The sequence below is a fragment of the Coturnix japonica genome, chromosome 1, assembly GCF_001577835.2.
Source record: "Coturnix japonica isolate 7356 chromosome 1, Coturnix japonica 2.1, whole genome shotgun sequence".
Lineage (NCBI taxonomy): Eukaryota > Metazoa > Chordata > Aves > Galliformes > Phasianidae > Coturnix > Coturnix japonica.
The window spans coordinates 50,863,304-50,877,518 of NC_029516.1; the positions used below are offsets into that span (position 1 = coordinate 50,863,304).

The following is a 14,215-nucleotide window of genomic DNA, read 5'->3' on the forward strand; positions in this document are numbered from 1 at the left end:
TGGAGGCCAGTCACACTTCCTGCGCAGATTAGCCAGGTGTGGTAGGGAAATAACACCAGAAAAGGCCCCCTAACAAAGCAAATCCTCTCATCAGAGTCTGGCGTGGCGCAGCTGTTGCTTTCAGTTTCCAATGCTGACCAAAGTACCCCCGGGAACTTCCGACCCTGCCACACTCAGCCTTTCATTCCCTTCAGGCTGCCTGCCTCACTCAGAGCGAGGCCAGCGTGGGGCAGGGAGTCGGGCCCCTTCCAGCCTGGGGTTCTGCTGGCTAAGGAAAGGGCTGGCAGCTGATGTAGTCAAACTGCAAACACTCTGTGGGCTCCAAGAAGAGCACGGACAGAACTATGTTGGGATTTGGCTGGAAGTGGAACAGGTTGCCCAAGGAGGCTGTGGATGCCCCATCACAGAATCACAGAATGACCCGGGTTGGAAGGGACCTCAAGGATCATGTAGTTCCAACCCCCCTGCCTGGCAAGGCCACCAAACATACACCTTTACTAGATCAGGTTGCCCAGGGCCCCGTCCAACCTGGTCTTGAACACCTTCCAAGGACGGGGCATCCACAACCTCCTGGGCAGCCTGTTCCAGGGCCTAACAGAGACTCTCATGTGAAGAATTCCGCCCTAACATCCAACTAAATTCTCCCTCTTTTATACTTAAAACCAATTTCCAGTTGTCCTGCTATTATTGTCAAGCCCTTTCGAAGAGTTATTCCCCTCATACAGTATCACCAAGTATCACAGGTCTCCGTGCAGGTTTGGAAGACCTTAGAGCATCATCAGAGTCCAACCCCGGGATTCGAGCCTCCTGTGTAGCAGAGCGGCACTTCTACCACTTGCCCCCGGCCCCACAAGTGGAAAATTTTTTCCGAACCCAGGGTCCTCCAGTGTTGCAAAGTGGCGTCCTTAACCACTGCGCCACCAGGAGGGCACACCTTAGGTAATAGGTTCCCTTCAGATACTGAAATGGCTGCCAATGAGGTCACCCTGCAACCTTCTCTTTCTTCATAGGCTGAACAAAACCCATCTCCTCAGCCTGTCCTGGAGGCATTTCAGCCAGGCTGGGATGTGGCTTCTGTGCAGCCACTGGTCTTGGTGGTTGGGCTGCTTTCAACAGCAACGCGCCAAGCAGCTGCAAGGCGGGCTGTGCCGTACAGCGGACACACACGTGACGGGAGGAGGAGCGGCACCCTCGGCTGCAGCCCCGCACAGCCCCGCGGGGCGGCGCTCTCCACCCCTACCGCGCACCACTCTCCCCCCCCTCCCGCCTGCCCTGCTGGCGCTCACGCCGGCCACCTCCGTCCTCCGTTCCCTCCCCGCCCCCTTCTCCATCCCGCTCCGTTCCATCCGGCCGGGGAAGCCCAAGCCCCACCCGCCCCGCGCGCCGCAGAAGGCGGAGCCGGGGCCTTGAAATAGAGGCGGGCGCGAACCGCGAGTAGAGCCGCGCTGCTCCCGGTAAGTACGGCCATGGCCGCGGCCGCCTTCGTGCTGCGGGAGCGGCCCGGGGACAGCGCTGGGGCGGGTTTGAAGCGGCTTCTCGTCTGAACCGAGCGCCGCCATCTCCCTGCAGCGCTCCCTTCTGCTCGCCGGGTCGCACCTCAGCGGGTCCCTTGTTTGTTTGTTTGCTTTTACTTTCTCCCGCGATCCCTCTCTGCAGCTCTTCCGGGTGTGCCGTGCCGCGATGCCTCCCTCTCCCGTCGGTCCTCCCGCCGGTACCGTCCTACGGCCATCGCCGTGCGCCGCTCCTTTGTCTGTCGCCTTGGGGCGGGGCCCTCGGGAAGGGGCTCGGCGGGACGGGGGGGTCTTTAACGAAATGAAAGCGAACCGCAGCGCTTACAGCTGTCTGAGGAAGCGTATCTGTGTGGGAGATCCGTGGTTTTCCACGGGTTTTCCGTGTGGTCTTGAACTCTTCCTGCCAACTTAGATATTAAACGTTTTCAAGAGGTTTCTTCAGGGTAAATCAGGCTGGATGTTAGGAGGCATTTCGTCTCGGAGCGAGTGGTGAGGCCTTGGCGCAGGCTGCCCAGGGAAGTGATAGGGTCGCTGTCCCTGGGGGTGTTCAGTAACCGTGTGGATGTGGCACTGAGGGATGTGGGCATGGCCTGGTGTTAGGCTGGATGATCTTAGGGGGCTATTCCAGCCTATTCTATGAAGGCAGCATCCATTCCTTGCTGCCTTCTTTATGCTGATGGCATTGTACGCAACCTTATGGAATGTGTTCTATATCTTGATAACAGCACGTTTGCCTGAATTTCAGCAACCTCTCCTCCTAGATCTCACTCCTCATTAGGAGGAACTAGCTGGCAGGGCTCAGGGACCAGCCAGCCCTACGGGTGTAGGTGGAGAGGGCTGATGTGGATGTTTGTCTGCTGGGTATGTTTCCTGCTGCTGGGAATGTGGATGTGGCAATCTTGCCTTCCTGCTCTGCTCATCCTTGTTTATGTGGTGGTGTATGCTGTGTTCAGGAAGGTAAAATAAGGCTCCTGGTCAGGGTGGTTTTGTTGGGTTCCTCACACCCAGATTCAGCAAGCTGAGGGCAATAAGTTCAGCTTGGGGTTGGTTTATAAAAAATAAACTCCTGAAGCAATGACTTCTAAGTGGGGAAGGCTGTGTGTGTGTGTTCTGAGCACTTCTAGGGTCAGTTATGCCATGCTGTTTCCGTGTATTGTTTTTTCTGTGTAACAGGATGACAGGAGGCACCCACACTGAGCAGGAGCTGGGAGAGCAAGCAGTTACACTGTGATAGAGTGAAGGTGCTTAATCTGGAAGCAGGCAGGCACGTAAATCCTGTGGCTGCTGCTTCTGGAGAACTTATGATACAACCTGACCCTTGGAAGCTGTGGTTCAGAGGGTGATGACACACTGGAACAGGTTGCCTGAGGAGGCTGTGGATGCCCCATCCCTGGAGGCATTCAGGGCCAGGCTGGATGTGGCTCTGGGCAGCCTGGTCTGGTGGCTGGCAACCCTGCACATAGCAGAGGGTTGGAACTGGATGATCATTGTGGTCCTTTTCAACCCAGGCTATTCTGTGATTCTATATGATTCTGTGGTTATGGGATGTTGGTGGGAGAGTAGGGCCATAATAGCTGTGTGCAGAGCCTGCTGACATAGCTGTGGTGTCTCAGCTATTTGAGGTAGGCTCCTGGATAAAGCAGTTTTGTTGCCTCTGGGTATGAATTATTAAGTGGTGGGGGTAGGGAAATAAACTGAATCACTGGTTATCTCTGTTGGAGGGAGTTGATGGCAATTGAGCAGGTTTCATTTCCTCCAGCGAGCAGTTCCTCAGAATTTACCAGCAAATCTGATATTCTTTGTTTAGCACCTTCCTCTGTTTTTCTCTTAGCTTGCTGTGGCTTGGGCCGTGTTAGATAACAACAGCTCCAGATTGTACACTATCTTCATATCTGCTTGCTGTACAAAACTAAATACATGCTGGTGTTTCTGATTTAGGAAGCTGAACTCATGGCTTGAGTGAAGGTGCAAAGCTCCTGCTTAAAAGCTGGATCCCTTGTTTTGCTGGCTTATCTTGGGGGGGGGGGGGGGGAATGGGTTACTGAAAAATTACTGGTTAATGATTACAGAGTGTGCTTCATTGGTCCTCACCACAGAGATTGGGCCTGACTCTGAGGCATGAGCAGGGCAACTAAACTGTGTGCAGTCATTGCTCACCTGGCTGTGGCGTTTTGGTTTGTCAGTGAACCCTGTGCTGTGTTTTGACATCACCCGACCTTTGGCTTGTTCCTGCTGCGTCCTCACTGCAGCTTCCTGGAGTGTGGACAGTGGCTGTGGCTGTAATGCACTGGGCATTTTCTTTCATCTCTTAAATGGATGAAAATGCCTTTCTCATTTTTTCAGTGTTGTGTCAATGTCTGTTAGTCTGGTGTAGCTGGTGCTGTGCCCTTAGTTTAACAGCTGTACAAACTCGCTTAGATCAGCTAGTTGCTTTGCTTTAGTTTTACATTCACTTTCTGGGACAGAACGGCTGGTGCTTCCTCTTCCATTTAAACTGAAAGTGAAATGGCTTGCATTGCTGCATGCACAGTCAGGCTTTTGCTCAGTGTAAAATCCACAGAACTCCACTGTGCCTGTGGGCCTACAGCTGGGCAGCCCAAGCAGTGCTAAGTAGCCATCCTAACAGGTTCCTTCAGGGTTTGCTTTCCATTGGCTCCATCTGTCCAGTCATTGCAACAGGAGCAAGAGTTGGGAATACAACACAACACGAGAGTTCCCCTGAGAGCCAGCACATCCAGCGTCACCAGAGGAACAGCATCTGGCTCTTCTGGGGAATCAACCTTGGGTCTGCTTGCACTCATACATGGCTCTAAGAACAAGACATTTACAGCTGTGATATGCTTCATGTTTAGGAGGAAGGAGGCAGGTATAAGAAAGCATTGTGCTTGGGGAAAGCTGTGAGGTATTGAGACGAAGCCGTGTATTTGTCAAGCATGGACAAGAATAGTTCTTGTTTGACTACGTGCTCTGAAGATAACCAGAGGCAGAGGGCTGTTAGTGTTGCCTGTGTCTCTGCGGCTCTTTCCTTGTTGGTTTCCTTCCTTGCACACCTATAACGTGGTAGAGAAAACTGATTGCTCACGTTTTGCTTTACTACCAACATCAGCTATGAATTGCATTAAGTTGCAGTGTGAAGTGGCATTGCTTATTCTGCTGTCTGCTGATGTTAACAGGAGTATGGCTGTTTCAGATGAGGATGTTTTTGTCCTCTAGATGGCACAGCAGCTGCAGTGCCCAGTGCCCTGATCCCAGCTCCTTACCAGCTCTTGTCTGATCTCCTCCAAGTGCCACCTTATTCCTGAGTTGCTGTTGTCAGGTGGCATTGTCTGCCCTCTCAAGGCACTTTGCTCAGCTGTAAAGATATGCTGCAGTGCAAGCTTGTGCCCCAGGAGAAACATCCTCTAAAACTGGATGAAAACTCTTATGTCTCTGGCTTTACAAGTGGTTTGCCCATACATAATCCCAGTTCAGAATGAACGTGTGCACTGTAGTAAAGATTAAATCTTGCACCTTCTGTGAGATGTGGCTGTACCGATTCCTTTTGGATCCTGCTCTAGCTGACTCAATCCAAGCCCTGGCGTTGAGCTCTGTGGCAGTTCCATCTGCAGGCTTCCTGCTCACCGATCTTCAGCCCAGCTGCATCTGTAGGCTGCCTTCTAAGGCTTGCTAGCAAGTGTTGTCTGCTGCCTCCAGCCCGATCTGATACAGAAACCACAGCGGTTGCAAGCTCATGCTTTTTTTTTCTTCTTTAAAGAGGACCTGTTTTCCTTCCTTGCCATTGATGTGCCACCTATGAACTGGATGAGAGTATTTAAGCCAAACGACAATGAAGGCTGTTGAGAAAGCTGGGTGGTGCTTCTTCCTAAGAAATCCAAGTATTGCATCTGGTAACTGGAGGGTTGTTGTGATTCACAGCGGAGTCTCCATCCAAATGCACAGAATTAGTAATAAGGTGAAACAGCAGCAGATCCTGGGGAGATTAAATATGTCTTAAATGAAAAGGCCGTTCCAAAATGTCTTTGGAAGTCTCCGGTCCTGTTTTGCTTTCAAAAAAGGGGGTAAGAAGATTCCCATCAAACAAATCATTAGGGGTTACTGAGTTCAAGTTCACAGTGCATACTTAAACTGTTCAGGCTGTGATGCTTCCTCTGCACTAAGGAAGTGAATATGAAACTGGTCTAGCAAAGGAGGTTGGCAGGTGAGCATTTGTTGGCATCAGGTCTATGTGTACCATTTTAGTGCCACTCAACACTGGGAAATAAAGCAGGGAAGCTGTTAGAAGCAGGAAGATTTCGGCACCTTTCAGAGTATTTTTCCCTCAGCGATGTTATGAGCAAAGTGTGGTTTTGTTCCATGCTGGAGTGCTTGGAGGTGGCATTATTCACAGAGCTTGACGGAGGAAGCAATCTGAAGCTGAGAGCAAGAGAAACAAAAGCTGACAGCCTCGAGCAATGAGTGCCCCTGCTTGAGAGCCAGAGGGATGGGTGAGTGTGAGCAGCCTTCTCAGGTATTGACAGGCAGGGGATCTTACTGAAGTGTCTAGCAAATAAATCACAAGTGTCTGGGACATGGGGTTTACAGTGTGTGCAGCTGCCACGTGAGCAGTCAGGCTTCTTCCACTGTTAGAGAAGTGTGTGTGGGGGAGCTGTCAGCTGGGCTTCGTGGTTTCTTTTGGGTTGTTGGGCTAGGAATTGTGTGGCGAGGTGATGGGATTTCTTTGAGACTTTGTGCTGTTTGATGTGGATTCTGCTTGCTCTGTCTGCTGGAGGTGTTAAGGCTGGTAGTCAGGCACTGTTTGCAAGTCCTCAAATAAGGAACTTAATAGGTCCGTGCTATGGTTTTCTTATGACTTGGCAGTACTGCTGATTCATCATGTAAAGCAGTTTGCCTGCGGCGTGCTTTTGGGAACACAGTGAAATACAGTGGTTATGGTTTGAAGTGGGGGTTTCTAACCTGTCAGATGGCAGAGCAAGTTGTGTGAACTCCAGGTGCTTTGGTTTCCCTGTCTGTGAAATGCTTCTGTATTGAGCTTTGCAGCTCAGCAATGAAATGTTTCCCTGTGAGACAAGTAGAGTTGACTCCAATGATGATGTCATTCATTTTCAGCACTCTGAGGTTCTTATCTTTCAGTTGTCAGAGAGAGAAATGAATGCGCTGGCTGTAAGTGCTCTCCTTCTCAATGACTGATGGATTATTCTGCTTTGAAGACTTGAATTCACTCCTAACCCAAAACTGAAACAAAGATAAATATCTTGACAGCTCACAGTAAGTCCTTTGATAGCGTCTGTCCAGGTGTTTGTACAGGATGTGTCTTGGAATCTAGACAAGCTGTTAAGGGAAGCAGACCTACAGGCATGCGGCTCTGCTGCTGAAAAGTCTGCTTTCATAAGCAGACAGTGTCTGATAGGGCTAAGAATAGTCACTGCTGTCTGAGCTGTGAGGAGAGGTGAAAGATCTGAAGGGAAAGTGGTGGCAAGCCAGGGGTGTTATCCATGGCATGGGTTCTTTCTTGAGCTGTCTTGGGGGTGTGAAGATGGGATGAAAGCTGGGTTAGGTTAGCATTGTTGCTATAGGGATTCTGGGACCTGCTTTTCTATGGCTGCCTGCAGAGCTAGTGAGCAATACAGGCAGGCTGCTGATGGTAGACAAGGAGATAGCTGAAGTATTTGATTTCTTTGCCTCAGTCTTCACTAGTGACTGCTCTGAGGAACTTGAGCATCCATAAGTCTATGGGTCCTGATGAGATGCATCCCAGAGTCCTGAAGGAATTGGCTGATGCAGTCACCAGGTCACTCAATATGTGACAAGTCATGGTGGTCAGGTGAAGTCCCTAGTGATGGAGGGGAGGGAAAAAAGCAAGGTTGCACTCATCTTAAGGAGGGTAGAAAGGGCAGTCAGGATTCACATGCCGTAATGAATTAAGCTTCAGATGGTATTGGTGTGAAAGAAAGATTCCATTTGTCTGTGCACGGGCTGGTGTTCTTTCTTGGCAGCTTATCCCCTGACTGCTCAGCTGACCTTGCAGCAGCATTCTGGAATTCCCCTCTGGAAGGAACAAGGCAGTCACCCTCTAACAGTGTGCCTGGGCTTGGGTGCCAGTGGTCCACTTCTTGTAAAGGTCTGTAAGAGGAGGAAAGCTGCTCAGATGGTTTCACTTGTACATCTGGACAGTTGCTTGCGTGCAGCTGTAGTGGCTTGTGTTACGTCACACCTCCGTCAGTGTTGCAGAACACCTGCATCTGTGCTATGGGAAGACGGTGATGTAGCTGCTTCTGGGATGGCTTGTGAGTTACTACGCAGAGCCACAGTCCTGCCACTGACTTGACAAAGCATCCCTGGGACCAAGAAGGAAGTGGAAGTGTAACATTAAGTTCTCCAACCTTAATAAATATCTATTCTCCAGCAAAGACAAAGGCCAGGAGAAAGGTAGCCCTGTGTTGTTCCAGAGCTCCTGTCAGGTCCCAGGTACCCACTGACTGTCTCTAATCAGCCAGCAATGTGCCTTGGGGTAGGGGTGAGTGGCAGCAGGTGGGATCTGAACTGAGCACAGAAATAGTGCAATGCAAAGCAGCAGAAATTAAATTAGTTTTAGGAAGCCAGAAGCTTAGCGTAATGACTACATGAAAAAGACTTCATGGTTGAAAGGCTGCTTCCGGGCTCTTGTGTTTTTTTAGATGTATTTCAGGTTGTGTTTTGGCACTGGGGGCTTCTAGGAGTCTTTGAAGAGCTGGGAAATTCCTGGTCTCTTGAAGCTGTTACCGTGGCTTCCTTCAGAGTTTGAATGCACTTCTGCTTTCACTTCCTCCCTCTTTTCCCACCTGCACACCTAATTGCTTAAAGCACAGTTGTGGAGGGTTACTGCTCTAAAATGTAGTGTGTCATCATGAGTCCAGGTAGCTGGTGATCTGGGTGGGTGAGCTTTGGGGTGCTTGTGCCCTAATTTGGGTCAACAGGTACTGCACCACAGCCAGGTTATTGCCTGGCATGGAAAAGGCTCCTACCTGGTTCACCTGATTTAAGGCCCTTCCTGCCAGATCAGCTGCTATTCTCCCAGCCTTGTCTGTGGGCAGTTCTCTCCAGAAATGTATGTATCCATGGAAAGGTCAATTTCTACAGTACTTGTGAGTGCTTTTTGAAGGTATGTATGTGCTGGGGTTTATTGTTTCCTTTTACCATTTTCTTATTCTTGCAGGGCAAGGACTTCTGATCTGAAGCAGACTGTGACGAGCTGTTCTGTCTCTGAATCTGTCATGGAACAGGTTAGTTTCAAATGAAGTCACTTCACTTATGCACTTGTTCAGAAGTACCTGGAAGGGGCTGAGTCTCAAAACGTACTGGCTTGTGCCCTTCTCATCTTCCTCAGAGTTCCTGCTGGAGTCTCTGATGCTGCACCCCTCTGTCATGAATACAGACAGAAGGTGGATGGAACCATTTATTTTGCAAGCTGCTTCCTTGTTATCTCAGTGTGAGACTCTCCCATTAGACCGCAGGCGTGAGATGCAACTGATTTAAGAGGCAATGATGTTTATTAAGTAGCAAACCACTGAAACTAATAAATCAAATTATCTACTTGACCCATCACTGTGATCAAATTAATGTTGCACAAAACACTGTAATAAATGTGATTTCAGAGCTACTATTTTATCATATGCGTGTTGCAAACCCCACAAATATGTAACATCTGTCACCCTCTAGCATTAAGTGTGGTTGTAAGGCACAGTTCTGACCCTCTTTGTTGTGCTTTCCCACAATGAGTCTTCAGGAAAGAAACATGGTAAGTCAGATGGGTTGATCAGTGTGGTGCCCCAGGGTGCTTGGGTCACCCAGTGACCTTCACTATTGTCTGTAGGCACTCTTACTCCACTCGTGGAAGGTGTGCTTTATCTTTGATCATACCTTATTTCCTGCTTGTTTTTGCTTCCAGGCTTGTTGCCCTTGTTCTGCCCCTCCTCTGCCTGGTCTCCCCTGCAAATGTTTAGTCCCTTATTTGTCACAATTTTTCTACTGTTGCATAGGCCATCATAGCACTCTGTGACTGTACTGTTAGTTAGGTAGACATGTAGTGGCCTTGGAAGGTTCTACTTACCCAGGGGTATACTGTTTCAATTCTTAGGCTCATCCTGGTTGATGACCCGTTCCCCTATGCAATTGGCAAGGCAAAGCAATTTTCTTTTAACCTTGATTCCTTTAGGTGGTTCTGTTCAAGCCTCAGCACCTCCTTACTGCATGAGCAGATAGTCTGGGTACGAGAGTAAGGATTGTTTTTTTTTTGTCACTTCACTTCTGTGCTTATACATCCTGCTCCATCAGCTGCTTCATTGGGATTACTGGACAAGTCTAATGCTTTTCTGCAGGAGCCTTGGTTGGTTGAGGCCCTGTGTTCTCATAGGACTTCTTGCTTCCATCACAGCCCACTTGCTGGATGCCCTCAGCCTAACCCACCTGGGTTGACTGTGCTGCCCTGCCAGAGGACAGCTTGTGCCTGCTTACTGCAGGTGAATAAATATGAGACACCAGTGGTCTGCTGTCTTGCTGTTCTTATGAGCAGCTGCCTGACTGTGCAGTGATCTGAATGTTTGTTATGGAACTTGTCTAGATCCCATTCAAGAGGGAAAAGGAATGCAGACTTCAGTTTTTTTTGCAGGCTTATGCAGCTGTTATCTCCGCTCCCCACCTTGTTACTGCTGTGCTCTGATTAAAGTTAAATGGGGAACCGTTGGCTTAGTTCTGTGCAGGAAGTAGAGTGCCCAATTCCCAGATACAGGGGAGAAAACCTTTGAAACAGATGTGCGAATAGAGAAGTGGGTCACTTGTGCAGAGTGTTCTTCTTTGTTTCAGGAGTCCTGATCAGGGATTTTATCCTTGCCACTCAAGAGCTGAGCTGACACCTCACCTGTTGGTTTGTAAGATCAGAGCCAGCCAGTGTTAACCAGCACAGCTGTGTGTATGCATCTAGGAGCTAGCTTGCATTTGCTCTGGGCTCACAAACTGGGCATTATTACACAGTGTACCCAAAGGAGACCAGGAAAAGGTGTTCACTGTAAGAAAAACAGCATCTGTACAAACCTACACAGCAGGACGTGGGCTTAACAGCGATTCTTCTTCCATGTAGGATATCTACAGTGATGGATCTGACCGTGTGGAACGCATGCTGCTCTTTGCTTTTCTGGATGTGAAGTCCTCTGGCTGTGAGTTCAGAGAGCAGCTGCCACTCCTACAGAAGCAGAGCATCCTGCGTTCTGCTAAAGAGGTTCAGTGTTACGACAGTGATGGGGAACTTCAGACCGATGGGAATCGAAGTGGCCACTTGCAGAATGGTGAGCTAGGTGAGTTCTCTTTCCCACGTGCATTCTGGGCTTTGTTTCTACTCCCTTCTCTCTTTACTATCTTGTGATAGATGGTTGGCAATATTTTCTCTGCTGAGAAACTTCACGGCTGGTGGTTGACTTGGTTGGGGTTTTATCACTTGGGGTAGGGCAGCTAATGCTTGGCAGTGCAGCACCCTCTTGGTGGCTGAGCACCTGTCCTGCTGCACAGTCTGTAGCATGTGAGACAAGGGCTACAAAGCTGGTACTAATCATTTCTGTCCTTAAGTAACGTGATCTTAAGTGGTTCTGATAAGCTTCCCATTGCTCCTCAAGGAGTTTTGTTTCAGCACTTCTTGGGCTAGGACTTAGGAGCAGCTCTTTTTCTGGTACTGAGTTAATTCCCTTGTGCTGTACTGATGTGGCAGAGGCAGTTTCTTAAATAGTTCCTTGTACTGTTTGTGCATCACTAGCCCTAAGCAGCACTGGGTATTGCACCTTGCCCACGATGTGCCAGCTGGCATGTAGATGTAGTGAAGCAGTGTAAGGAGTAACTGCTATAGTAAATATTACCTCATTGTACAAAATGCATTGATTTCATGGCCCAAAGTGACAACGGGAAGCTTTGCCAAAAGGAGATGGTTATGTTTTACATGGTGCTCATGGCACAGATCCTGGCAGAGGATGGGGGGGCACAGGGAGATTAGCAATGGAGATGGGCAAAATGCCATACCTGTGTGACTGCAGCCTGCAAACCAAATCCTGCTGTGTGTGTTGGCAGTGCTTGACCCTGAGGTGAATGAAGAAGTTGTCCGGACCATTGCTGCTCAGCTCGCTGAGATCGGAGACCAGCTGGATAAACAAATCAGAGCAAAAGTAGTGAATGACTTAGTGCAACATTTTCGGAATGAGAATCTGCCGAGAGAGGTGAGTGAAAAGTAACCTGATGAATAGCTCCCCTTTTTAAATGTTGAGTCCTTCCTGCTGTGGCTGTAGCAGTAAGGTTGCAACACCTTTGCTAGTTTGATGCCTTGATTACTGCACTTCTAAAATTAATCAGAAATGGTAATATTTGATGTGACGCTCTGCTAGAGGAGATGATATGGTGAGCCTGTATGCTGCGGCAGCCCTGCAAAGTGAGTTGGTTGGGCTGTGTCCCCTTTCTGCAGGTGGGGAAGGAGAGGTTGCTGGAACAGGGCTGACTTCCAGAGGTAATTTGGTTTTTAAGATCCTTGAACTCTGACGCTGGGTCCTGAATGTCTGCTGCTGGGCAGGTGGACAAACTTGGCACAAGTCTGGCTTGTGTTTATTGCTGAACACTGAGACTCAGCAAACAGTGTGACCCAGTGCTTCCTTAATCCTCTGTCTCACAGGCTGTCAGTGTTGGGACTAGCAGTGGTTAGTGCTTGGATGGGTTACCTGCTGAAAAGGCCTCTCTGGGTGGCACCTCTGCTGCTTCAGTGCAGGTTCTTTCTCAGCTTATGATGGGATAAGGCGTAGCATCCCTGGTCCAACATCTAATGTGCCTCACTGCTCTGCAAGGGATATACCCACATCTGGATCAGCAGCCACAATTTGCTTCCCTGGAGCCTTTTGGTATCTTCAAGAGATAACTGAACTAAATTTTCTAATGCTGTGTGTTGTTTCTTTGGGTTTTGGGGGTAAGCAGCTGAGCTTTGAGACCATCAATCATCCTTGCTGCCACCTGTGTGTGTAACAGCCTGGGAAGGAGCTTGGCAGCTTATGATGTGTCTGTACAAGTGTGCAGCTGCTGCACTGACATCCTCTCTTCCCTCTATGCAGGAGATAACACGGTACCTGTCACAGGCAGTGGAAGGACTTGCCAGAGCCATCCCATCAGATCTGGAGCAAGAGAAGGCCATGTTGGTGCTAGCAATGCTCTTAACTAAGAAAGTGGCAAATCAAGTGCCTTCCCTTCTACAGCGTGTCTTCAGCACCACTGTGAACTACATCAACCAGCACCTCCACAACTACGTTGTCAGAATGGTGTGTGCTATCCAACAGCTCTGCAGCTCAGCGCAAGTCACAGCGCAGGTCTCTTTGCTGGCCCTGGTTACTCCCTGAGGGCACAGCCAGATGCCTGCTGGTTTTCCTGTAATGCTTGGGGCTCTGGGGGCTGAGCAGGGAAGAGCTGCTGGTACCTGCAAGCCCCGAAGGCAAATGTGCAAAGGGAGGGAGAGAGGCTGAGGGCAGCGACCAGCTTCTGCTCACTTTCCTGGAACCCCTCACCCCCCCCTCCCCCCTCCAAAGCCAGTCCTATCACAGAATGCAGGGCAGAGGGCTAACAGATGCACAGCAGGTGGCAGCATTGAGGCATGGTTATGTGTAGAGTGCAGAGGCCCTTGTGGGTGCACAGGCTGCTGCTGCTTTGCCTCCCTGGCAGCTGCCCAAGTCCATGGGCTGGGTGGGCAGCCAGAGGGCTGGTGGCTGCAAGATGCTGTTGTGGTTAATGCTGGTTCTGTTTCTTTCCTCCTAGCTGCAAGAGTGAAAGATCTCCAGCCGCTGGCTTCCTGAAGACTTTTGAATTTCTTGATCTGCTCAGATACTACTTCTGCTCGTAACTTTTGAGACACAGCTGTGAAAGGGAAGGCAGAGCTTGTAGGTGGGCTTTTGTAGACTAGCACAGTAGCGATGGTAGTGAGAGCTGCATGACTGGTCTGCCAGCACCTGTAAGATATAGTGCTTACTCTTCTCCATTTTTACAAAGTTGGTGTTTTTTCTTTTCCTTTGTTTTTGCTTCCCTCTCGTTATTGGTAGCAGATATAATGCAGGTACAGCCCCTGGCTCACGCCTCCAGGGGAAGTGCACTGGGTGCTGAGCCCACCTTGTCAGTATTTCTAACCAACTGCTGCATCCTGCAGGTTTCTGTGCTGCAGCTGGGCAAGGTGCAAGGGTGGATTTTCTGGGTGGGGGTTAGTATCCAGCTATGCTTGAGGGAAGGTGGTCATTGGCTTCAGAGCAGTTTGCTGGAGTGAAAGAAGATGCCAGCCTTGAATGAGGAGGAATACCTGGTGTCTTGGTCAGTAGCACGTTGTTTTCACATCTCAGGTTCAGTGAACAGACTTGGACTCAGGTTGTTTGATATATGCACCATTGCATAATGGTGGCTGAGGCTCTACTTGTGATCCAGCTGCCTCTGAAGAAATCATGTAAATAATGTCCTTTTATTAGTGTTTGGTGTTTGTTTTATAATAAAAATGGACATAACAACATGACATACACGTGCATATTTGAGCAACTTACAAAGAAATAGTAGGGCTTTTGTGCAGGTCCTCACAGTGTTCTTGCTATGCTGCTGCTGGCAGTGACAGAGCTGTTTGCTGTTAGCCTTGCACCCTGCAGAGACACACCTTTGCTGGTTGCACTTGAACAGGAGAG

At 49.4% G+C, this 14,215-nt stretch overlaps 1 protein-coding gene across 3 annotated transcripts; it reads left to right on the forward strand.

Annotated features, from left to right (window-relative positions):
- Window positions 1–1,331: 1,331 nt before the first annotated feature.
- BID (BH3 interacting domain death agonist) lies at window positions 1,332–14,052 on the forward strand. 3 transcript variants are annotated; one of them, XM_015865184.2, is made up of 6 exons: window positions 1,332–1,454; window positions 8,704–8,770; window positions 10,624–10,837; window positions 11,598–11,743; window positions 12,620–12,823; window positions 13,314–14,052. In XM_015865184.2, exons 2-6 carry the CDS (start codon window positions 8,762–8,764, stop codon window positions 13,323–13,325), a joined length of 585 nt encoding a protein of 194 aa, XP_015720670.1. In that variant the 5' UTR covers window positions 1,332–1,454; window positions 8,704–8,761; the 3' UTR covers window positions 13,326–14,052. The 3 variants fall into 3 exon arrangements, with proteins under 3 accessions (XP_015720670.1, XP_015720679.1, XP_015720662.1); XM_015865193.2 differs by lacking the exon at window positions 1,332–1,454 and adding an exon at window positions 6,643–6,776; XM_015865176.2 differs by lacking the exon at window positions 1,332–1,454 and adding an exon at window positions 8,577–8,595.
- Window positions 14,053–14,215: the final 163 nt, after the last annotated feature.